The sequence below is a fragment of the Pleurodeles waltl genome, chromosome 3_2 (assembly GCF_031143425.1).
Source record: "Pleurodeles waltl isolate 20211129_DDA chromosome 3_2, aPleWal1.hap1.20221129, whole genome shotgun sequence".
Classification (NCBI taxonomy): domain Eukaryota; kingdom Metazoa; phylum Chordata; class Amphibia; order Caudata; family Salamandridae; genus Pleurodeles; species Pleurodeles waltl.
Genome location: NC_090441.1, coordinates 225,392,851 through 225,417,695, shown reverse-complemented (window position 1 = coordinate 225,417,695; position 24,845 = coordinate 225,392,851). Strand labels below are relative to the sequence as shown.

General features: G+C 49.1%; 1 protein-coding gene across 1 annotated transcript in view; it reads right to left on the bottom strand.

The window, feature by feature from the left end:
* The window catches only part of LOC138286373 (scavenger receptor cysteine-rich type 1 protein M130-like), a 793,269-nt gene that overhangs the window by 338,731 nt on the left and 429,693 nt on the right, over nt 1-24,845 (bottom strand). Inside the window, exon 9 of the mRNA XM_069226532.1 lies at nt 6,097-7,035. Coding sequence (XP_069082633.1) covers nt 6,097-7,035 — 939 coding nt within the window. The remainder of the gene's footprint in view (nt 1-6,096; nt 7,036-24,845) is intronic.

Below are 24,845 nucleotides of genomic sequence, written 5' to 3'. Positions count from 1 at the left end.
AGTTTCTTCCCTTAGCTATAATTCAGTTTAGTTGGGGTGGAGTTACTGGCCCTAAGCAGGTGGTGGTATCACCTAGCTTACCTGTAGACTGTCTCTTAGGTAATGACCTAGAGGCCTCAGGTTGGGCTGATGTAGAGTTGTATGCCCATGCAGCCATGCTGGGCATCCCAGAGGAATTGTTCCCTCTCATTTCTACTGAAATGAAAAAGCAAAGGAGAGAAGGCCTGAAAACTCAGGATCCCTCTCCATCAACAGGTAAAAAGGGTATCACAGTATCCCCTAACCACCCTACCATTCAGGATACCATTCCTGTGGTGGGAGAAACCTCTCCTGGGGTGGCACCTGTTCCAAGGGAATCATCAGTTGGCAAAACTGTACTCCCTGAGGTGGAAGTACCTCTCTGTGGGATAACTAACATTGGTGACAAAAAGAGCACCATTTTAGTTAACATGGAGCATCCCTCCAATCCTCCCAGAGAAACTTTAGTGCAGAAACCCTGCACTGCCTCACAACACTTAGGACAGTATCCCTGCCCTAGTGTGGAGCTCATAGGACAGCATCCCTGCCCTGCTCCAATACAAGAGAAACAGCATCCCTGTTCTCTCTTCCAGCCATATGGACAAAGTTTTTGCCCAGCCATGGCTTTTCTGAGACAGCATCCCTGTCTGGCATTTCCATCACTACAAATAGGTTCAGTGGACATTTCCCACTGCTCTAAACTAAAACTTACTGATAGAAACTCTGAAAATACATCTTCACATTGTTGCTTAGCTAAAAAACTTCAAACAGGGTGGTTTACATCCCCACAGGGAAGTAACCATATAGTGGATGATAAAGGGAGTAACCAGTCTATTGCAGAGCTACTCTCTACTTATCACCACTTAGACAATAAAGTCTCAACTGGCCAAGGTTAGCCTTATTGTCCTTCGTTTGGGGGGGGGGGTTGTGTGAGAAAGTAGCCTCTTTCTAGCCTTGTTACCCCCACTTTTGGCCTGTTTGTGAGTGTACGTCAGGGTGTTTTCACTGTCTCACTGGGATCCTGCCAGCCAGGGCCCAGTGCTCATAGTGAAAACCCTATGTTTTCAGTATGTTTGTTATGTGTCACTGGGACCCTGCTAGTCAAGACCCCAGTGCTCATAAGTTTGTGGCCTATATGTATGTGTTCCCTGTGTGGTGCCTAACTGTCTCACTGAGGCTCTGCTAACCAGAACCTCAGTGGTTATGCTCTCTCTTTACAAATTGTCACTAACAGGCTAGTGACCATTTTTTACCAATTTACATTGGCTTACTGGAACACCCTTATAATTCCCTAGTATATGGTACTGAGGTACCCAGGGTATTGGGGTTCCAGGAGATCCCTATGGGCTGCAGCATTTCTTTTGCCACCCATAGGGAGCTCTGACAATTCTTACACAGGCCTGCCACTGCAGCCTGAGTGAAATAACGTCCACGTTATTTCACAGCCATTTTACACTGCACTTAAGTAACTTATAAGTCACCTATATGTCTAACCTTTACCTGGTAAAGGTTAGGTGCAAAGTTACTTAGCGTGAGGGCACCCTGGCACTAGCCAAGGTGCCCCCACATTGTTCAGAGCCAATTCCCTGAACTTTGTGAGTGCGGGGACACCATTACACGCGTGCACTACATATAGGTCACTACCTATATGTAGCTTCACAATGGTAACTCCGAATATGGCCATGTAACATGTCTATGATCATGGAATTGCCCCCTCTATGCCATCCTGGTATAGTTGGCACAATCCCATGATCCCAGTGGTCTGTAGCACAGACCCTTGTTCTGCCAAACTGCCCTTCCTGGGGTTTCACTGCAGCTGCTGCTGCTGCCAACCCCTCAGACAGGCATCTGCCCTCCTGGGGTCCAGCCAGGCCTGGCCCAGGATGGCAGAACAAAGAACTTCCTCTGAGAGAGGGTGTTACACCCTCTCCCTTTGGAAAATGGTGTGAAGGCAGGGGAGGAGTAGCCTCCCCCAGCCTCTGGAAATGCTTTGTTGGGCACAGATGTGCCCAATTCTGCATAAGCCAGTCTACACCGATTCAGGGGACCCCTTAGCCCTGCTCTGGCGCGAAACTGGACAAAGGAAAGGGGAGTGACCACTCCCCTGACCTGCACCTCCCCTGGGAGGTGTCCAGAGCTCCTCCAGTGTGCTCCAGACCTCTGCCATCTTGGAAACAGAGGTGCTGCTGGCACACTGGACTGCTCTGAGTGGCCAGTGCCACCAGGTGACGTCAGAGACTCCTTCTGATAGGCTCCTTCAGGTGTTAGTAGCCTATCCTCTCTCCTAAGTAGCCAAACCCTCTTTTCTGGCTATTTAGGGTCTCTGTCTCTGGGGAAACTTTAGATAACGAATGCATGAGCTCAGCCGAGTTCCTCTGCATCTCTCTCTTCACCTTCTGATAAGGAATCGACTGCTGACCGCGCTGGAAGCCTGCAAACCTGCAACATAGTAGCAAAGACGACTACTGCAACTCTGTAACGCTGATCCTGCCGCCTTCTCGACTGTTTTCCTGCTTGTGCATGCTGTGGGGGTAGTCTGCCTCCTCTCTGCACCAGAAGCTCCGAAGAAATCTCCCGTGGGTTGACGGAATCTTCCCCCTGCAACCGCAGGCACCAAAAAGCTGCATTACCGGTCCCGTGGGTCTCCTCTCAGCACAACGAGCGAGGTCCCTCGAATCCAGCAACTCTGTCCAAGTGACCCCCACAGTCCAGTGACTCTTCAGTCCAAGTTTGGTGGAGGTAAGTCCTTGCCTCACCTCGCTGGGCTGCATTGCTGGGAACCGCGACTTTGCAGCTACTCCGGCCCCTGTGCACTTCCGGCGGAAATCCTTTGTGCACAGCCAAGCCTGGGTCTACGGCACTCTAACCTGCATTGCACGACTTTCTAAGTTGGTCTCCGGCGACGTGGGACTCCTTTGTGCAACTTCGGTGAGCACCGTTTCACGCATCCTCGTAGTGCCTGTTTCTGGCACTTCTCCGGGTGCTACCTGCGTCAGAGAGGGCTCCTTGTCTTGCTCGAAGTCCCCTCTCTCTGCTGGTCCAATTTGCGACCTCCTGGTCCCTCCTGGGCCTCAGCAGCGTCCAAAAACGCTAACCGCACGATTTGCAGCTAGCAAGGCTTGTTGGCGTTCTTTCGGCGGGAAAAAGACTTCTGCACGACTCTCCACGGCGACCGGGATCCGTCCACCAAAGGAGAAGTCTCTAGCCCTTTTTGTTCCTGCAGAAACCTCATCTTCTTCTGTCCAGTAGAAGCTTCTTTGGACCCGCAGCTGGCATTTCCTGGGCATCTGCCCATCTCCGACTTGCTTGTGACTGTTGGACTTGGTCCCCTTGTTCCACAGGTACCCTAGATTGGAAATCCACAGTTGTTGCATTGCTGGTTTGTGTCTTTCCTGCATTATTCCTCTAACACGACTTCTTTGTCCTTAGGGGAACTTTAGTGCACTTTGCACTCACTTTTCAGGGTCTTGGGGAGGGTTATTTTTCTAACTCTCACTATTTTCTAATAGTCCCAGCGACCCTCTACAAGGTCACATAGGTTTGGGGTCCATTCGTGGTTCGCATTCCACTTTTGGAGGATATGGTTTGTGTTGCCCCTATCCCTATGTTTCCCCATTGCATCCTATTGTAACTATACATTGTTTGCACTGTTTTCTAAGACTATACTGCATATTTTTGCTATTGTGTATATATATCTTGTGTATATTTCCTATCCTCTCACTGAGGGTACACTCTAAGATACTTTGGCATATTGTCATAAAAATAAAGTACCTTTATTTTTAGTATAACTGTGTATTGTGTTTTCTTATGATATTGTGCATATGACACTAGGTGGTACTGTAGTAGCTTCACACGTCTCCTAGTTCAGCCTAAGCTGCTCTGCTAAGCTACCATTATCTATCAGCCTAAGCTGCTAGACACCCTATACACTAATAAGGGATAACTGGGCCTGGTGCAAGGTGCAAGTACCCCTTGGTACTCACTACAAGCCAGTCCAGCCTCCTACACTTGCTGCCTAGGGATACCAGACACAGCTGGATAACTAACAGAATTAGGGAGTGGTCCGACAGACCCCCACCTAATATACGAGCGTCCTGTGTGTGGGCCACTAGGTTATGTGAAATAAGAAAATAGTCCAGTCAGGATTGGTTACTATGGACCAGAGATAGAAAGGTGTACTCCCTATCTGCTGGGTGTGTCAATCTCCAGAAGTCTACCAAGCCGTTGTCCTGCATTACGTCAGACTGCAAGGCTCTGTCTCCATTATTGGTGATATCCAGAGGCCCAGTCCTGTCCAGTATTGCATCTCTAGTCGGATTCCAGTCTCCACCAATCATGTGTCGGGAAGCCCCAATCTCCGTCAGGAGGCGGTTGATACATAGAAAAAAATGCCTTTTGGAGCTGATTGGGGCGTAGACGGAGCCCACACAGAGCGAAGAACCGCCTAGTTTCAATTTGGCAAACACATATCATCCCTCTGGGTTGACCTACGTTTTGGTGACTGTGAAAGGCAGGCTTGTCCGCAGTAGTATTGCAACACCGCACTTCCGCAGAGCACTGCTCCGTTCGTCTTGCGGGGGAGGACTACAGCTGGACAATACTGTCCCCACCCAGTCCCGTCATAGCTTGTCAGATTCAGGCCTGGTCAGATGTTGTCTCCTGAAGGAAAGCCACATCCGCCCGCTTGGTGTTGAGGTACAAGAGTATTTTCTTCTGTTTAATGAAGTAGGTGAGACCATTAACTTTCCAAGAGACAACCCATAGCGGGGTGGGTGAGGCGGGCGAATGTCAAGCCATGAGGAGAGGCTAAAGGGGGCAGCAAGATGGATGCTATGGAGAAGAGGAAGAAAGAAACGAGGGGGGTGATGTGGAGTCCTGTGAGATAAAAGACCGATAGAATTATGAGTGGGGGAGTGGAGCGTGGAGAAGACAGAGGTAAAGAGGAGCGAAATATACAGAGACACCAGGGGGGAGAGGAATAAGAGGGTGCGAGATTGAGAGCGAGAATATAAAATATAAAAAAAAGAAAATGTGGAAATGTATAGTATAATAAGCGGGCGGGAGGATAGGGGGGAAGGAGAAGAAAAAGGAAGGTGTGAAAGAGGGGTGATGAAGAATGCGGGGTTAAGACAAGCAAGAGACAGGGATAATAAAGCAAAACTGATCCCAGCTCAGGGAAAGGAGATAATTAAGAAAGTAAGAAAAGGATAAGGGAGGAGGGGGGAGAGGGGAGAAACAAAAGAAAAGGATGGAGCAAAACAAGAGCCCCAGAAATCCTAAACCTTAATCTGCAGGTCTATACCTGAACCCAGAGAGTCCCAGCGCAAGGTCGGCTGGGCCACGGCCGGAGGAGGGGGCACAGTGCGGTACTGCCACTACCCCATGGCGCGGTCCTCCCATGGCTGTGGAACCAAAGTCCTCCAGAACGATAACCCCCTACACGGACTGAAAGAATGCAACGATGTGCAATGTGAGAGCTAGCCTGCCGGAAGATGCCGCGGCGAGCGCAGCCGACCCACACAGGGAAAAGGGGGGACAGAAAGGGGGAGGGCTGGCAACGGCCGTTATAGTGTCCATGTCGCTACGTATATAACGGAGGAGGGGGAATGGGGGAAGAGGGGAGGGAAGCGGAGCTGAGGGCGAGCAAAGAAAGGGGACAGAAAGAAACAAAGCTTGACCATATAAATATAAGCGGCATAACCTCAAAAGGAAAATTCAGAAGTGACAAACGATCAATCAATTAGCATTATAATATGAGCTGTTGAGTTAACTTAACTGTGGTGCTGCTAGGCTTAGAAAGTACACAATGTCCATCGTGCCATCAGTCCCAATGGGGTCTGAGTAGTCCTATGAACTTATGTGGCACCCACATTATATCTGTATTAGAATATTGCTGTATATTGCTGTATAAGAATAACAAAATAACAAAACACCCAACATTATGCCATTATATAGATTGGTACTCAGCCAGCCATTGGATCGGAGAGGGATCTGCCGGCCCCAGTCCAGGAGAGGCCAGATTCGTCAAGTTCTCGACTTTCTGCAGCCCCATAGGAAACAGCAAGTTCAAGTGGGTACCGCCAAGGGCTTCAAGGGGGAATGGGACTTGTCTCTGTCTGCCACCTGCGTGTGAAGCGCCACCACGTGCGTCACCTGCCCCCTGTCGTCGTGGCTGTTCATGAGTCTCTCCAGGTCCCATCTCCTGGGGTGGGAGACAGTAGGGTGGCGTTCAAACCCTGACTCTCCTGGGGCAAGATCTTGAGGCAAAGCATTTTGGTCAGCGACCGTTGGGTCCCGAGGTGGGTTCGAGGTGGAAGACTCCATGGGCGAAAGGCCATCCAAGAAAGAGCGCAGGAATTCCGGGTCATAAAAGTCTTTGGACATACCATTTTTCATAATACACATTCTCGCCGGTTCGAACAGGCAATACTTCACCTCCATTCGACGCAGCCTGGGTTGGAGGGCCAGGAACACCCTTCGATGGTCACTGGTTTCCTTAGAGAAGTCCGCTGACATTCGGATCACCTGTCCGTTCATCTGGCAGGGACCTTGCATGCATGATCTCTGTATTAGTTGACGGGCTTGCGCATGGCGAAGAAGGCAAGCTATGAGCGGTCGGGGACGGTTGGCCGTGTCGGGTCTCCTAGGACCCAGCCTATGTGCTCTTTGGAACTCCAGGGGTGGGTCAAAGGTAATGCCAGTGAATTTGGGCAGTGTCTCTCGCAAGAATGCTTGAATGTCCTCACCCTCAATGTTTTTGGGAAATCCCAGGAATCGGACGTTGTCCCTCCGGCTTCTGTCCTCTAGGTCCATCATCTTACTGTGAAGAAACAGAAGTTCTTGATCCCTATCCTGAGAAGAAGTGACCTGAGCCTCTATTGTTGTCACCCGTTGTTCCAACCCCAGTACGCAGGTTTGGAAGCTTGCAATATCCAGACGGATGGATTTAGTATCCGCAGTCAAGGAGATCATTGCACTGTCCATCGCCTCCAGCCTGCGGCCCACCACCGAGATTTCCTGGAGGATACGATCCATAGTGGATTACTGGGCCAAGTCCGTGATTGCGTGGTGTCCGTTGGGAGGCAGCGCCGCCGGGGTAGGGGGTGACACCTTCGACTGAAGTAAGGCCTCAGAAAATAGATACTCTCTTGCTGGTTTGCCCGAGTTCTAGTTGGACGACTTGCCGTCTGGCATCTCTGGCCCTGCCGCAGGGCCTAGTAGCAATGGTGCGAGAAACTAGGGGTCCCAGCGGACCTCTCCTGGGGTTAAAGTCAGCCAAACTCTGCGTGGTCGGATGGTAGGGGGGAGGAGAGGTGGGAGGGTCTCAGCCTCCATCTCAGGGTATCCAGCGGGCAGTGCGCCCCAACAAAAGAAGAAGTTTGCAGCCCGGGGGTAAGTAGGCTTTCATCCGTTCCTAAGGAGATACGACGACAAAGGGTGGGATCCTCAGTCTCTGTGTTCAGGGGCGTGGGCACCCCGTCAGTCGGAGAGCCCCGGCCAACGGACACGTCGTGGCCCGCCGTCTGACAATCGGTGTTGTTGCTGTTGTTGTTGTTGTTGCTCCCCCCGCACCCGGCACTCTCAATGGGGGGAGGGGAGGAGGCAAGGGACACGAACGACGTGCGCTGTCCCAACAGTATGGTAGAGGGTCTCCAAGAACCCCAGCGAGCCCCTGGAATGGTTGTACAGCAAATGTGGGGGGGAATCAAGGGACGGATAGGCAAAAGGGATCCTGTGTCACCACAATGCCTCTTTAGTAGGCCCATCAGGCTCCGTCCGATTCAGCTGGGAGAGGGCATAGAGTCCAAAGAGCAGTCCAGAATCGGGTGCCACTCTGATTGGGGTAGCAGCTTCCTCCCTGCGTCCCTGGGCATCGCATCTTGCTTCAGTAAAGGCTGCTCTAGCTAGGGCTCCCGCTCGTCACAGGCAGCAGAGGGCACATGGGGCACCGTACTCAGCAAGCGGGCAGACCTCGCACTAACATGTTGTCCATCGGCGAGAAGCGGTAAGAGCATCCATCCGTCCTCTCTACCTTCCACCCCCAGCGCTGTCATAACAGCCTCCGCTGGTCCACTTGCCCTCGTCACGGTAGCAGGGGTCCTCGAGCTCGGGGGGGGTCAGGCGAGTATAGGGAGGAGAAGATGTTACTCCCAATAAAGGGGTGACTCACTGCTGGGCCCCCAGTGCAACGCGGGTCCTTTGATGATGCCCGGCGCCAGCCACACTCCAGCTCCTACAGGAGCGGCGCCAGGCTGAGTCCAGTAAGCACGCACAGCAGATGGACACAATTGCAGGCCCCCACCACAAGCCGTGTACGAGTGGCAGCACGAGGAGCTGACAGGTGTGGCTCCGCTCCAGTTAGATACGGCCACACACAGGGGCGGCCGAGCAAGGGAGGCTGCTGCTCCTAGCCCTGCCCGAGACCACACTCCCGCCGCACCATTTCGCCAGGGGCCGCAGGTCCGCGGCGCCCCAGGGGATCACCGCCACTGCCGCAACGCTCCTCCAGCCACCCCCACGATCATGAAAAGAGGCTCAGCAGCACCCCATCTCTGGCCCAAGCCCAGACACATCGCGGAGCGCTCACTTCAGGCATCCATCTTCCTCCGTGGCGAGGCCATGCCCCCATTAGTATGTTTTAAAGTTGGGCAGTGGGATTGGTCCACTGGGCCTATGTCCAGTGCAGGAAATGCTAGACAGGGATTCTGTCTCAATAAAGCCATAGCAGGGCAAAAACTTTGTCCATATGGCTGTAAGAGAGAACAGGGTTGCTGTTTCTCTTCAGTTGGAGCAGGGCAGGGTTGCTGTCCTATAAGCTCTACAATAGGGCAGGGCTGCTGTCCTAAGTGTTGTGAGGCCGTGCAGGGTTGCTGCAATAAAGATTTTCTGGGAGGGTTGGAGGGATGCTCCATGTTAACTAAACTGGTGCAATTTTTCACATCAGGATTAGTTTTCCCACAGAGAGGTACTTTCACCTCAGGGAGTACAGCTATGCCAGCTGATGATCCCCTTGGTACAGGTGCCACCCCAGGAGAGGTTTCTCCCACCACAGGAATGGTATCCTGAATGGCAGGGTGGATAGCGGATACTTTGATGCCCTTTTTACCTGTTGTTGGAGAAGGATCCTGAGTTTTCAGGACTTTTTCTCTCCTTTGCTTTTTCATTTCAGCTGAAATGAGAGGAAGCAATTCCTCAGGGATACCCATCATGGCTGCATGGGTACTAAACTCTACCTCAGCCCAACCTGAGGTCTCTAGGTCATTACCCAAGAGACAATCTACAGGTAAGCTAGGTGATACTACCACCTGCTTAGGGCCAGTAACTCCACCCCAACTAAGCTGAACTATAGCTAAGGGAAGAAACTTAGTGGAGTTATGGACATCAATAATCTTGTACTGTTGTCCAGTGAGGTGTTGTTCAGGGGCCACTAGGTTTTCAGTCACCAAAGTGATACTGGCACCTGTGTCCCTGTAGGCCAAGGCCTCAACACTGTTTATTGAAACTGTCTGCCTGTACTTATCCATTGTAAGGGGACAAGCAGCCAGTGTGGCAAGGCCAATGCCACTAGGTGTGACAGAAACTGTCTTGGGACTGACTACCCCAGTTTCTATGATGGACCCAAAAGTAAGCCCAACTACACCCTTATTTTGACTCTTGCCAGCAGTCCCACCACTACTACCACTACTGCTAGGGACACTAGAGTTTGATGTATTAGTGTATTAGTGGTGGTAGGCTCCGGGGCTTTACCTGGGCAGGACTTATCCCCTGGCCAATGGCCTTTATTTTTACACACATAGCACCAAGGCTTTTTAGTGTGTGTGGATTGTGAAGAAGAATTAGAAGATGATTTATCCCCACCCCCTGAAGAGTGTTTAGGATGTGAAGAAGGATCTTTGGTTTTATCTTCATCCCCATGCTTATCCGGAGATTTTTCACCATCTTTCTTTTTGTCATCCTTGTCACCACCTCTATGAACTTTTATGTTACTCTTGTTCTGGTCCATTTGTCTGCCTTCTTTCCCAATTCTTGGGGAGAGGTCAGATCTGAGTCTACCAAGTACTGGTGCAACAAATCAGACACACAATTATTCAAAATATGCTCTCTCAGGATCAAGTTATACAGGCTTTCATAGTCAGTCACCTTACTGCCATGTAACCACCCCTCCAAGGCCTTCACTGAAGAGTCTACAAAGTCTGTCCAGTCTTGAGAGGACTCTTTTCTGGTATCTCTGAACGTTATCCTGTATTGTTCAGGTTAAGCCAAATCCATCTAAGAGTGCATCCTTCAAAACCTTGTAGTTATTGGCTTCACTTTCAGTAAGGACAGTAACAGTAAGGAGCCTATCCCTACCCTTTCCATTGAATGATAACCACAAGATAGCAGCCCACTGCCTTTGAGGGACCAACTGTACCATACAGGCCCTCTCGAGTGCAGCAAACCACTTGTTAATGTCATCCCCCTCCTTGTAAGGGGGGACTATCTTATGCAGGTTCCTATATCTTGTTCTCTCACAGGATTACTATCAAGAACACTGCTGCTGCCACCATGGGGAACTAACCCCAACCTCTGCTTTTCTCTCTCTCTACTTCTAGGGATTCCCTGTCTAAGGCCAACTGCTGCTGTCTCAGCTTCAGTCTGGCCTCTTCCAACCTCAGCTTTCTGAGTTACCTGTCTAGGGTGTTATCCTCCGGGTGGGAGGCTTGGGAATTTAGAGACACAGAGGTAATGTGGGAATTGGCAGAAGTGGACCTGTCTCTTACTGGCTGGACGCTAGTTACCTGGCCTTTTGGAGTGAAAGGTACCCTACTACTGTGTAACCCCCACTCACTACCGCCTTCACTAGATGGCCTGTTAGCTGACAGGTCTTTGGATGAACCCCGCCCAGAGTCCTCAGGGCCCTCTCATGATTCTTGCTGGGTACCCTCCTCCTCTACCTCCTGATCCTGGGATGGGCCAGACTGGTTTTGGTCACTTTCTAGGAGAAGGCTAAGGAGAAGATATTTGGTAGGGTTTTTACCAATGCTTAAACCTCTTTCTATGCAGAGACCCCTCAAACTTTTAAAGTTTAAACTACCATAGGTTGCCTGGACAACTGTGGGAGTGAGTTATACTGCAGACATAGTTGTTAGAAAGGGTTTAGGACAGAGAGAAAAAAGTCTTAGAAACTTTGAGAAAAGCGAGAAAAAACTATTAAAACTTTTCAAAACGTTTTAGAAACTTTTTAGAAGGTTTTTAGAAAGAGAGTTAAACTGTTTAGATTAACTGTGTATATTTTTCAGTATTTAGAATATGTTTTTCTTAAGAAAAGCACCAATGACAAAGTGGTAAAGCAGTTACAATTACTTATCCCACCGCTGCACCACCAATGCAGGAGGCTGGACTGGCTTCTAGTGGGTACCTGATGGTACTTACACCTTGTGCCAGGTCCAGTTATCCCTTCTTAGTAGATTAGTAGTGTTCTAGCAGCTTAGGCTGATAGAGGTAGCTATAGCAGAGCAGCTTAGGCTGAACTAGGAGACATGCAAAGCTCCTACTATACCACTTATATCATATAGCACTATATCATAAGAATCACAATACTCGGAGTTACTAAAAATAAAAGTACTTTATTTTAATGACAATGTGCCAAAAATATCTCAGAGGATATACTCCCTTAGGAGGTAAGTAAAATACACAATATATATACACAAACCAAAATCAGGTAAGTAAACAGTTAGAAAAGTAGTGCAAACACTGTAGAATACAACAGGATACAATAGGCCTAGGGGCAACACAAACCATGTACTAAGAAAGTGGAATGCGAACCACTTAGGGACCCCAGGCCTAGTGTAGTGTGTAGAGGGTCACTGGGAGTGTAAGAAAACACTAAGGGTGTCCAAGATACCCCACCCCAAGACCCTGAAAAGTAGGAGTAAAGTTACCCTACTTCCCCAGAAACACACTAAAGTCGTGATAGGAGATTCTGCAAAGACCACAACAGATTGCAAAGCACTGAAGATGGATTCCTGGACCTGAGGACCTGTAAAGGAAGGGGACCAAGTCCAAGAGTCACAAAAGTGTCCAGGGGGGGCAGGAGCCCACTAAACCCCGGATGAAGGTGCAAAATGGATGCCTCCGGGTACCAGATTTGGAATGGGAGGACAATTACATGATCTTAGTCAATCCCAGGAAGGCAGAACAATGCATTTCCTTTAGGAGAGGGGTGTTACACCATCTCCCATTGGAAATAGGTGTTAGAGGAATGGGAGGGGTAGCCTCTTAGAGCCTCTGGAAATGCTTTGAAGGGGACAAACGGTGCCCTCCTTGCACAATCCAGTCTACACCAGTTCAAGGACCACAGTCCCTGCTCTGGCGCGAAACTGGAGAAAGGAAAGGGGAGTGACTACTCCGCTCACCATCACCACCCAAGGGGTGGTACCCAGAACTCCTCTGGAGTGTCCCTGGAGTTAGCCATCTTGGATTCCAAGGTGTGGGACCCTCTGGAGATGCCTGAGTGGCCAAAGCCAGCAGGTGACGTCAGGGACTTCTCCTGATAGGTGCATACCTGGGTAGGTGTAGGAGGCTGGCCTGACTTGTAATGGGTACCAAGGGGTACTTACACTCTGTACCAGGTCCAGTTATCCCTTATTAGTGTAGAAGAGGTGTTTCTAGCAGCTTAGGCTGATAGAAGGTAGCTATAGCAGAGCAGCTTAGGCTGAACTAGGAGACATGTAAAGCTCCTACTATACCACTGGTGTCATATGCACAGTATCATAAGAAAACACAATACACAGATATACTAAAAATAAAGGTACTTTATTTTTATGACAATATGCCAAAAGTATCTCAGTGAGTACCCTCAGTATGAGGATGCCAAATATACACAAGATATATGTACACAATACCAAAAATATGCAGTAATAGCAAAAGGAATTAATGCAAGCAGTGTAAAGTTACAATAGATTGCAATAGGCGCACATAGGTATAGGGGCAACACAAACCATATACTCCAAAAGTGGAATGCGAACCACGAATGGACCCCAAACCAATGTGAGCTTGTAGAGGGTCGCTGGGACTGTAAGAAAACAGTGAGGGTTAGAAAAATACCCCACCCCAAGACCCTGTAAGATAGGTGTAAAGTGCACCTACAACCCCCAGAGAGCACAGAAGTCGTGATAGTGGGATTCTGCAAGGAAAACCAACACCAGCGAAGCAACAACAGTGGATTTCCAGACCTGAGTACCTGCAAGACAAGGGGACCAAGTCCAAGAGTCGCGACAGTGTTGAGAGTGGGCAGATGCCCAGGAAATGCCAGCTGAGGGTGCAAGGAAGCTGCCACCGGATGGAAGAAGCTTGGTGTTTTGCAAGAACGAAGAGGACTAGGAGCTTCCCCTTTGGATGATGGATGTCCCACGTCGTGAAGAAGCTTGCAGAGGTGTTCCCAAGCAGAAAGACCACAAACAAGCCTTGCTAGACGCAAGGGTCGCGGTTAGGGTTTTTGGATGCTGCGGTTGCCCAGGAGTGACCAGGATGTCACCACTTAGATGAGGAGACAGAGGGGGCGCCCAGCAGGGGAGCCCTCACAGAAGCAGGCAGCACCCGCAGAAGTACGTGAACAGGCACTTAGAAGAAAAGTGAACCGGAGTCCACCTTTAAGTCACAAAAGGGAGTCCCACCACGCCGGAGGACAACTCAGAAGGTTGTGCACTGCAGGTTAGAGTGTCGGGACCCAGGCTTGGCTGTGCACGAAGGAAATCCTGGAAGAGTGCACAGGAGCTGGATCAGCTGCAAATCACGCGGTACCCAGCAATGCAGTCTAGCGTGGGGAGGCAAGGACTTACCTCCCCCAAACTTGGACTGAAGAGTCACTGGACTGTGGGAGTCACTTGGACAGAGTTGCTGAGTTCCAGGGACCATGCTCGTCGTGCTGAGATGGGACCCAGAGGACCGGTGATGCAGTCTTTTGTTGCCTGCGGTTGCAGGGGGAAGATTCCGTCAACCCACAGGAGATTTCTTCAGAGCTCCTGGTGCAGAGAGGAGGCAGGCTACCCCCAGAGCATGCACCACCTGGAAACAGTCGAAAAAGCCGGCAGGATGAAGCGATACAAGGTTGCTAGTAGTTGTCTTGCTACTTTGTTGTGGTTTTGCAGGCGTCCTGAACAGTCAGCGGTCGATCCTTTGGCAGAAGGTGAAGTGGGAGATGCAGAGGAACTCTGGTGAGCTCTTGCATTCGTTATCTGAAGAATTCCCCAAAGCAGAGACCCTAAATATCCAGAAAAGGAGGTTTGGCTACCTAGGAAGGAGGATAGGCTAGTAAGAAAGGTAAGAGCCTATCAGAAGGAGTCTCTGACATCACCTGATGGCACTGGCCACTCAGAGCAGTCCAGTGTGCCAGCAACACCTCTGTTTCCAAGATGGCAGAGGTCTGGGGCACACTGGAGGAGCTCTGGGCACCTCCCCTGGGAGGTGCAGGTCAGGGGAGTGGTCACTCCCCTTTCCTTTGTCCAGGTTCGCGCCAGAGCAGGGCTGGGGAATCCCTAAACCGGTGTAGACTGGTTTATGCAGAGATGGGCAGCATCTGTGCCCATCAAAGCATTTCCAGAGGCTGGGGGAGGCTACTCCTCCCCAGCCCTCACACCTATTTCCAAAGGGAGAGGGTGTTACACCCTCTCTCAGACGATATTCTTTGTTCTGCCTTCCTGGGCCAGGGCTGCCTGGACCCCAGGGGGGCAGAAACCTGTCTGAGGGGTTGGCAGCAGCAGCAGCTGCAGTGCAGACCCCGGAAAGGCAGTTTGGCAGTACCCGGGTTCTGTGCTAGAATCCCGGGGATCATGGAATTGTCTCCCCAATGCAAGAATGGCATTGGGGTAACAATTCCATGATCTTAGACATGTTACATGGCCATGTTCAGAGTTATCATTGTGACGCTATACATAGGTAGTGACCTATGTGTAGTGCACGCGTGAAATGGTGTCCCCGCACTCACAAAGTCCGGGGAATTTGCCCTGAACGATGTGGGGGCACCTTGGCTAGTGCCAGGGTGCCCTCACACTAAGTAACTTTGCACCCAACATTCACCAGGTGAAGGTTAGACATATAGGTGACTTATAAGTTACTTAAGTGCAGTGGTAAATGGCTGTGAAATAACGTGGATGTTATTTCACTCAGGCTGCACTGGCAGGCCTGTGTAAGAATTGTCAGATCTCCCTATGGGTGGCAAAAGAAATGCTACAGCCCATAGGGATCTCCTGGAACCCAAATACCCTGTGTACCTCAGTACCATATACTAGGAAATTATATGGGTGTACCAGTATGCCAATGTGAATTGGTGAAATTGGTCACTAGCCTGTTAGTGACAATTTGGAAAGCAGAGAGAGCATAACCACTGAGGTTCTGGTTAGCAGAGCCTCAGTGAGACAGTTAGGCATCACACAGGGAACACATATATATTGGTCCCAAACTTATGAGCACAGGGGTCCTGGCTTGCAGGGTCACAGTGACACATAACAAACATACTGGCAACATAGGGTTTTCACTATGAGCACTGGGCCCTGGCTAGCAGGATCCCAGTGAGAAAGGGAAAACACCCTGACATATATTCACAAACTGGCCAAAAGTGGGGCGAACAAGGCTAGAAAGAGGCTACTTTCTCACACAACCCCCCCCCCAAACGAAGGACAATAAGGCTAACCTTGGCAAGTTGAGTCTTTATTGTCTAAGTGGTGATAAGTGGAGAGTAGATCTGCAATAGACTGGTTACTCCCTTTATCATCCACTATATGGTTACTTCCCTGTGGGGATGTAAACCACCCTGTTTTAAGTTTTTTAGCTAACCAACAATGTGAAGATATATTTTCAGAGTTCCTATCAGTAAGTTTTAGTTTAGAACAGTGTGAATTGTCCACTGGACCTATTTCTAGTGATGAGAATGCCAGACAGGGATGATGTCTCAGTAAAGCCATAGCTGGGCAAAAACGTTGTCCATGTGGCTGTAAGAGAGAATAGGGATGCTGTTTCTCTTGAGTTGGAGCAGGGCAGGGATGCTGTCCTATGAGCTACACACTAGGGCAGGGCTGCAGTCCTAAGTGCTGTGAGGCAGTGCAGGGTTTCTGCACTAACGTTTCTCTGGGAGGGTTGGAGGGATGCTCCATGTTAACGACAATGGTGGACTTTTTCTCACCAATATTAGTTATCCCACAGAGAGGTACTTTCACCTCAGGGAGTACAGCTGTGCCAGCTGATGATTCCCTTGGTACAGGTGCCACCCCAGGAGAGGTTTCTCCCACCACAGGAATGGTATCCTGAATGGCAGGGTGGGTAGGGGATACTGTGATGCCCTTTTTACCTGTTGTTGGAGAAGGATCCTGAGTTTTCAGTCCTTTTTCTCTCCTTTGCTTTTTCATTTCAGTAGAAATGAGTGTAGGGGGCTGGCCTGGTTTGTAGTGGTACCAAGGGGTACTTACACTCTGCACCAGGTCCAGTTATCCCTTATTAGTGTAGAAGAGGTGTCTAGCAGCTTAGGCTGATAGAAAAGGTAGCTTAGCAGAGCAGCTTAGGCTGAACTAGGAGACGTGTAAAGCTCCCACTATACCACTGGTATCATATGCACAATATCATAAGAAAACACAATACACAGATATACTAAAAATAAAGGTACTTTATTTTTATGACAATATGCCAAAAGTATCTCAGTGAGTACCCTCAGTATGAGGATAGCAAATATACACAAGATATATGTACACAATACCAAAAATATGCAGTAATAGCAATGGAAAGCAATGCAAGCAATGTATAGTCACAATAGATTGCAATGAGAGCACATTGGTATAGGGGCAACACAAACCATATACTCCAAAAGTGGAATGCGAATCACGAATGGACCCCAAACCTATGTGACCTTGTAGAGGGTCGCTGGGACTATTAGAAAATAGTACGGGTTAGAAAAATAGCCCACCCCAAGACCCTGAAAAGTGAGTGCAAAGTGCACTAAAGTTCCCCAAAGGACATAGAAGTCGTGATAGGGGAATTCGGAAGGAAAGACACAAACCAACAACGCAACAACGATGGATTTCCAGTCGAGGGTACCTGTGGAACAAGGGGACCAAGTCCAAAAGTCACAAGCAAGTCGGAGATGGGCAGGTGCCCAGGAAATGCCAGCTGTGGGTGCAAAGATGCTGCTACTGGACAGTAGAAGCGTAGGTTTCTGCAAGAACGACAAGGGCTAGAGACATTCCCTTTGGAGGACGGATCCCTCACGCACTGGAAAGTCGTACAGAAGTGTTTTCCCACCAAAAGACCGCCAACAAGCCTTGCTAGCTGCAAATTGTGCGGAAAGGGTTTTTGGACGCTGCTGTGGCCCAGGAGGGACCAGGATGTCGCAAATTGCGTCAGGGGACAGAGGAAACGTCGAGCAAGTCAAAGAGCTCTCTCAGCAGCAGGCAGCTCCCGGAGAAGTGCCAGAAACAGGCACGACGAAGATGCGTGAAACAGTGCTCACCCGAAGTCGCACAAAGGAGTCCCACGTCGCCGGAGAACAACTTAGGAGGTCGTGCAATGTAGGTTAGAGTGCCGTGGACCCAGTCTGGACTGTGCACAAAGGATTTCCGCCGGAAGTGCACGGAGGCCGGAGTAGCTGCAAAAGTCGCAGTTTCCAACAATGCAGTCTGGCGTGGGGAGGCAAGGACTTACCTCCACCAAACTTGGACTGAAGAGTCACTGGACTGTGGGAGTCACTTGGACAGAGTTGCTGGATTCAAGGGACCTCACTCGTTGTGCTGAGAGGAGACCCAAGGTACCGGTGATGCAGTTCTTTGGTGCCTGCGGTTGCAGGGGGACGATTCCGTCGACCCACGGGAGATTTCTTCGGAGCTTCTAGTGCAGAGAGGAGGCAGACTACCCCCACAGCATGCACCACCAGGAAAACAGTCGAGAAGGCGGCAGGATCAGCGTTACAGAGTTGCAGTAGTCGTCTTTGCTACTATGTTGCAGTTTTGCAGGCTTCCAGCGCGGTCAGCAGTCGATTCCTTGGCAGAAGGTGAAGAGAGAGATGCAGAGGAACTCGGATGAGCTCTTGCATTCGTTATCTAAGGAATCCCAAGAGACAGAGACCCTAAATAGCCAGAAAAGAGGCTTTGGCTACCTAGGAGAGAGGATAGGCTAGCAACACCTGAAGGAGCCTATCAGAAGGAGTCTCTGACGTCACCTGATGGCACTGGCCACTCAGAGCAGTCCAGTGTGCCAGCAGCACCTCTGTTTCCAAGATGGCAGAGGTCTGGAGCACACTGGAGGAGCTCTGGGCACCTCCCAGGGGAGGTACAGGTCAGGGGAGTGGTCACTCCCCTTTCCTTTGTCCAATTTCGCGCCAGAGCAGGGCTAAGGGGTCCCTGAACCGGTGTAGACTGGCTTATGCAGAAATGGGCACCAAATGTGCCCATGAAAGCATTTCCAGAGGCTGGGGGAGGCTACTCCTCCCCTGCCTTCACACCATTTTCCAAAGGGAGAGGGTGTAACACCCTCTCTCAGAGGAAGTCCTTTGTTCTGCCATCCTGGACCAGGGCTGGCTGGACCCCAGGAGGGCAGATGCCTGTCTGAGAGGTTGGCAGCAGCAGCAGCTGCAGTGAAACCCCGGGAAAGGCAGTTTGGCAGTACCAGGGTCTGTGCTACAGACCACTGGGATCATGGGATTGTGCCAACTATGCCAGGATGGTATAGAGGGGGCAATTCCATGATCATAGACATATTACATGGCCATATTCGGAGTTACCATTGTGAAGCTACATATAGGTAGTGACCTATGTGTAGTGCACGCGTGTAATGGTGTCCCCGCACTCACAAAGTCCGGGGAATTGGCCCTGAACAATGTGGGGGCACCTTGGCTAGTGCCAGGGTGCCTTCACACTAAGTAACTTAGCACCCAACCTTTACCAGGTAAAGGTTAGACATATCGGTGACTTATAAGTTACTTAAGTGCAGTGTAAAATGGCTGTGAAATAACGTGGACGTTATTTCACTCAGGCTGCAGTGGCAGGCCTGTGTAAGAATCGTCAGAGCTCCCTATGGGTGGCAAAAGAAATGCTGCAGCCCATAGGGATCTCCTGGAACCCCAATACCCTGGGTACCTCAGTACCATATACTAGGGAATTATAAGGGTGTTCCAGTAAGCCAATGTAAATTGGTAAAATTGGTCACTAGCCTGTTAGTGACAATTTGAAAGAAATGAGAGAGCATAACCACTGAGGTTCTGATTAGCAGAGCCTCAGTGAGACAGTTAGTCATAACACAGGTAACACATTCAGGCACACTTATGAGCACTGGGGCCCTGACTAGCAGGGTCCCAGTGACACATACAACTAAAACAACATATATACAGTGCAAAATGGGAGTAACATGCCAGGCAAGATGGTACTTTCCTACACAACCCCCCCCCAAACGAAGGACAATAAGGCTAGCCATGACCTGATGAGTCTTCATTGTCTAAGTGGAAATATCTGAAGAGTCCATCTGCATTGGAGTGGCTACTCCCAGGTCTATGTTCCACTGTATAGTCCATTCCCTGTAGGGATATGGACCACCTCAATAATTTAGGATTTTCACCTTTCATTTGTTTTAGCCAAAGTAGAGGTTTGTGGTCTGTCTGAACAATGAAGTGAGTGCCAAACAGGTATGGCCTCAACTTCTTCAGTGCCCAGACCACAGCAAAGGCCTCCCTCTCAATGGCAAACCAACACTTTTTCTAGGGGTCAACCTCCTACTAATAAAATCAACAGGTTGATCCTGGCCCTCAGAATTAAGTTGTGATAGGACTGCCCCTACTCCTAATTCAGATGCATCAGTTTGGACATAGAATTTTTTAGAGTAACAAGGGCTTTTCAGGACAGGTGCAGAGCACATGACCTGCTTCAGCTCCTCAAAAGCTTTCTGACAGCTAGCTGTCCGCAATACCTTTTTGGCATCTTTTTGGATGTGAGGTCATTAAGAGGGGCTGCAATGGAGCCATAGTTCTTAATGAACCTCCTTTAATACCCAGTGAGGCCTAGGAAGGCTCTCACCTGAGTCTGAGTAGTAGGGGGAACCCAATCAACAATAGTTTGGATTTTCCCCTGAAGTGGTGCAATCTGTTCCCCACCAACAAGGTGTCCCAGATAAACCACCTTCCCCTGCCCTATCTGGCACATTGAAGCCTTGATAGTGAGGCCTGCCTTTTGCAGGGCCTCTAAAACTTTCCATAGGTGGACCAGGTGATCATCCCAACTGGAGCTAAAGACAGCTATATCGTCCAAATATGCTGCACTAAAAGCTTCCAGCCCTTGCAGGACTGTGTTCACCAACCTCTGAAAAGTGGCAGGTGCATTTTTCAATCCAAAAGGCATTACTGTGAATTGGTATTGTCCTCCAATGGTTGAAAATGCAGTTTTAGGTTTAGCATCTTCTGATAATTTGATCTGCCAATACCCTGCAGTCAAATCAAAAGTGCTTAGGTACTTGGCAGATGCCAGTGTATCTATGAGCTCATCTGCCCTGGGTATAGGGTGAGCATCAGTTTTGGTTACCTGGTTGAGACCTCTATAATCTACACAAAACCGCATTTCCTTCTTTCCATCCTTGGAATGAGGTTTTGGTACAAGTACCACAGGAGAGGCCCATGGACTTTCAGAGTGCTCAACCACTCCCAGTTTTAACATTTTCTGCACCTCTTGCTTTATGCAGTCTCTGACATGGGCAGGCTGCCTATAGATCTTACTTTTGACAGGCAAGCTGTCTCCAGTATCTATAGTGTGCTCACACCAAGAAGTGGTACCTGGCACAGTAGAGAAGAGTTCAGAAAACTGGCCCAGGAGATTTATGCAATGGTCTTTCTGCTCAGCAGTAAGACAATCAGCCAAAACTACACCTTCCACTAGAGCATCTTGTTCTGTGGAAGAGAAGAGATCAGGTAGAGGATCACTGTCTTCTTCCTGTCCCTCATCAGTTGCCATGAGCAGGGTGAGATCAGCCCTGTCATAGTAGGGTTTCAGGCGACTGACATGGAGCACCCTAAGGGGACTCCTGGCAGTGCCTAAGTCAACTAAGTAGGTGACTTCACCCTTCTTTTCAACAATTATGTGGGGTCCACTCCATTTATCTTGGAGTGCTCTTGGGGCCACAGGCTCCAAGACCCACACTTTCTGCCCTGGTTGGTACTGAACTAAAACAGCCTTCTGATCATGCCATTGCTTCTGGAGCTCTTGGCTGGCCTGAAGGTTTTTACTGGCCTTTTTCATATACTCAGGCCATCCTTGATCTGAGACCAAGTACATAATCCACAATATCTTGTTTTGGAGCTTTTAAAGGTTGTTCCCAACCCTCCTTGACACGTGCTAGTGGACCCCTAACAGGGTGTCCAAAGAGGAGTTCAAAGAGGCTGAAGCCCACTCCTTTCTGGGGTACCTCCCTGTAGGCAAAAAGGAGGCATGGTATGAGGATATCCCATCTCCTGCGGAGTTTTTCAGGGAGTCCCATAATCATGCCTTTTAGAGTTTTGTTAAATCTCTCCACCAGTCCATTTGTTTGTGGATGATAGGGTGTAGTGAACTTGTAAGTCACACCACACTCCTTCCACATGGCCTTTAAGTAAGCAGACATGAAATTGCTTCCCCTGTCTGATACTACTTCCTTTGGGAAGCCCACCCTAGAAAATATTCCCAGGAGGGCCTTTGCCACTGCAGGTGCTGTAGTGGTCCTTTAAGGAATTGCTTCAGGATATCTTGTGGCATGGTCCACTACCACCAAGATAAACCTATTGCCTGAAGCAGTAGGAAGGTCAAGGGGGCCAACTATGTCAACCCCTACCCTTTCAAAGGGAACCCCAACCATAGGCAGTGGAATAAGGGGTGCCTTTGGGGTGCCACCTGTCTTGCCACTGGCTTGACAGGTTTCACAGGACTTACACAATTATTTTGTGTCCTCAGACATTCTAGGCCAATGAAACAAGGGAACAAGCCTGTCCCAAGTTTTCATTTGTCCCAGATGCCCAGCTAGGGGAATGTCGTGGGCTAGAGTTAGGAGGAACTTTCTGTACTCCTGAGGAATCACTAACCTCCTGGCAGTTCCAGGTTTAGGATCCCTTGCTTCAGTGTACAAGAGGTTGTCCTCCCAGTAAACTCTGTGAGAGTCACTGACATCCCCATTAGCTTGTTTGACAGCTTGCTGTCTTAGACCCTCTAGTGTGGGACAGGTATGCTGTGCCACACTCAGCTCCTCCCTGGCAGGCCCCCCTTCACCCAAAAGCTCAGCAGTGTCTGCTTCCAGCTCCTCTGGTGTAGGTTCTGCACAGAGTGGAAATTCTTCTTCCTCAGAAGTAGAATCCACTGTAGAGGGAGGGATAGTAGGAAGTGCTTTACTTCTACTAGCCCTAGCTTTAGGGAGCACTTGGTCCATTGTTCCAGGATCCAAGTTACCCTGTCCTTTTTGCTTTTTGGCCTGAGCCCTTGTTAAAGCAAAAATATGCCCTGGGATGCCCAGCATTGCTGCATGGGCCTCCAACTCCACATCTGACCAAGCTGATGTCTCCAAATCATTCCCTAATAGACAGTCTACAGGTAAATCTGAAGCTACCACAACTTTCTTTGGACCAGTAACCCCCCCCCAGTTGAGATTTACAACAGCCATGGGGTGGCTAAGTGTGTTGTTGTGAGCATCGGTTACTTGGTACTGGTGACCAAGTAGGTGTTGTTCAGGGTGGACCAGTTTCTCTATGACCATAGTCACACTGGCTCCGGTGTCCCTGTAGGCCTGAACCTCAACACCATTTATTAGGGGTAGCTGCTTGTACTTATCCATATTAAGGGGACAAGCAACTAAGGTGGCTAAATCAATAGCCCCCTCAGAGACTAATATAGCCTCTGTGGTCTCCCTAACCAGACCAACCCCAACTAAGTTACCAATAGTGAGCCCAGCTACTCCCTTGGATTGGCTATTAGTAGGTTTGCTCCCACCACCACTGCTATTAGTAGGGACACTAGGTGTAGCAGTAGGGGTTGTAGTGGTAGGAGGCTTGGTGCTTTTCTTTGGACAACTGGGATCTGTTGTCCAATGGCCTTTTATTTTACATAAATAGCACCATGGTTTCTTTTCCTTGTTTTGATTAGAAGAGGATTTGGGCCCACCACCCCCACCAGAGTGTTTTTGTGGGCCTGATGAAGACTCATTTTTAGATTTGTCCCCAACCTTGTCAGAAGACTTACCATCCTTCTTCTTGTTGCCATCTTTGTCACCCCCTGTATGAACTTTTCTGTTCACCCTTGTTCTGACCCATTTGTCTGCCTTCTTTCCCAATTCTTGGGGAGAGGTCAGATCAGAGTCCACCAAGTACTGGTGCAACAAATCAGACACACAATTATTAAGAATATGCTCTCTCAGGATCAAGTTATACAGGCTGTCATAATCAGTAACTTTACTGCCATGTAACCACCCCTCCAAGGCCTTCACTGAATGGTCAATGAAATCAACCCAGTCTTGTGAAGACTCCTTTTTGGTCTCTCTGAACTTTATCCTGTATTGTTCAGTGGTTAAGCCATAACCATCCAGGAGTGCATTCTTAAGAACTTTGTAATCATTAGCTTCATTTTCTTTCACAGTAAGGAGCCTATCCCTACCTTTTCCACTAAATGATAGCCATAGGATAGCAGCCCACTGCCTTTGAGGGACATCCTGTACAGCACAGGCCCTCTCAAGTGCAGCAAACCACTTGTTAATGTCATCCCCCTCCTTATAAGGGGGAACTATCTTGTGCAGATTCCTGGAATCATGCTCTTTTGCAGGATGACTATGGGGAATACTGCTGCCGCCACCATGGGTTTCTAAACCCAGTTTCTGTCTCTCCTTCTCTACTTCTAAAGTCTGTCTCTCCAAATCCAGCTGTTGCTTCTTGAGCTTCAGTCTGGTTTGTTCCACTCTCAATCTATTGAGCTCCCTTTCTAACAATCTGTCATCAGGGTGGGTGGGAGGGACATGCCTTGAAACAGAAGTATGATGAGAATCGACAGAAGGAGACCTGTCCCTTACAGAGGGCACCCTAACAGCTTGGCTAACAGAAACATCATTTCTACTGTGATGAGAATGAATGCTCTTGCTATGATGTGAGACAACACTATCTGTATGGTGTGACTCAACATCAGTACCAACTATGCTAGACTGTCTAGTAATGGGCAGGCTTGGAAGTTTCTTTCCTGAATCTTTTCCTGGGGGAGTCCCTGGATCAGATTGGGAACCATTAGCTACTTTTTCAACAGATGGGGCACTTTTAGCCTTATCTTGTTCTCTAAGCATGTTAAGTAACAATTCCAAGGAAGGATTCTTCCCTACACTCAAACCTCTCTCTATGCAGAGACTCCTTGCTCCTTTCCAGCTAAGGTGATCATATGCAAGTTTGGACAGATCAACATTTTGGCCTGTGCCAGACATTTTTAGAGAGAGTTAAAGTGATAGAAAAAGAGAAAAACGTTTGTCAGAGCTTTTAGAAAGATTGGAAAAAAAACTTTTAAAACTTTTTAGAACTTTTTAGAAAGTTAGAAGTACTTTTCAGCACTTAGAAAAGAGTGAAAAGAGGAAATGCAAAACTTTTTAGTTATGTGTATATACACTGAACTTGTTTTGTATATTTTTCTCTTATGAAAAGTACAATGACAAGAGTGGTAAGTAGTCTCAAAGCACTTATCCCACCGCTGCACAACCAATGTAGGAGGCTGGACTGGCTTGTAGTGAGTACCAAGGGGTACTTGCACCCTGCACCAGGCCCAGTTATCCCTTATTAGTGTATAGGGTGTCTAGCAGCATAGGCTGATAGATAATGGTAGCTTAGCAGAGCAGCT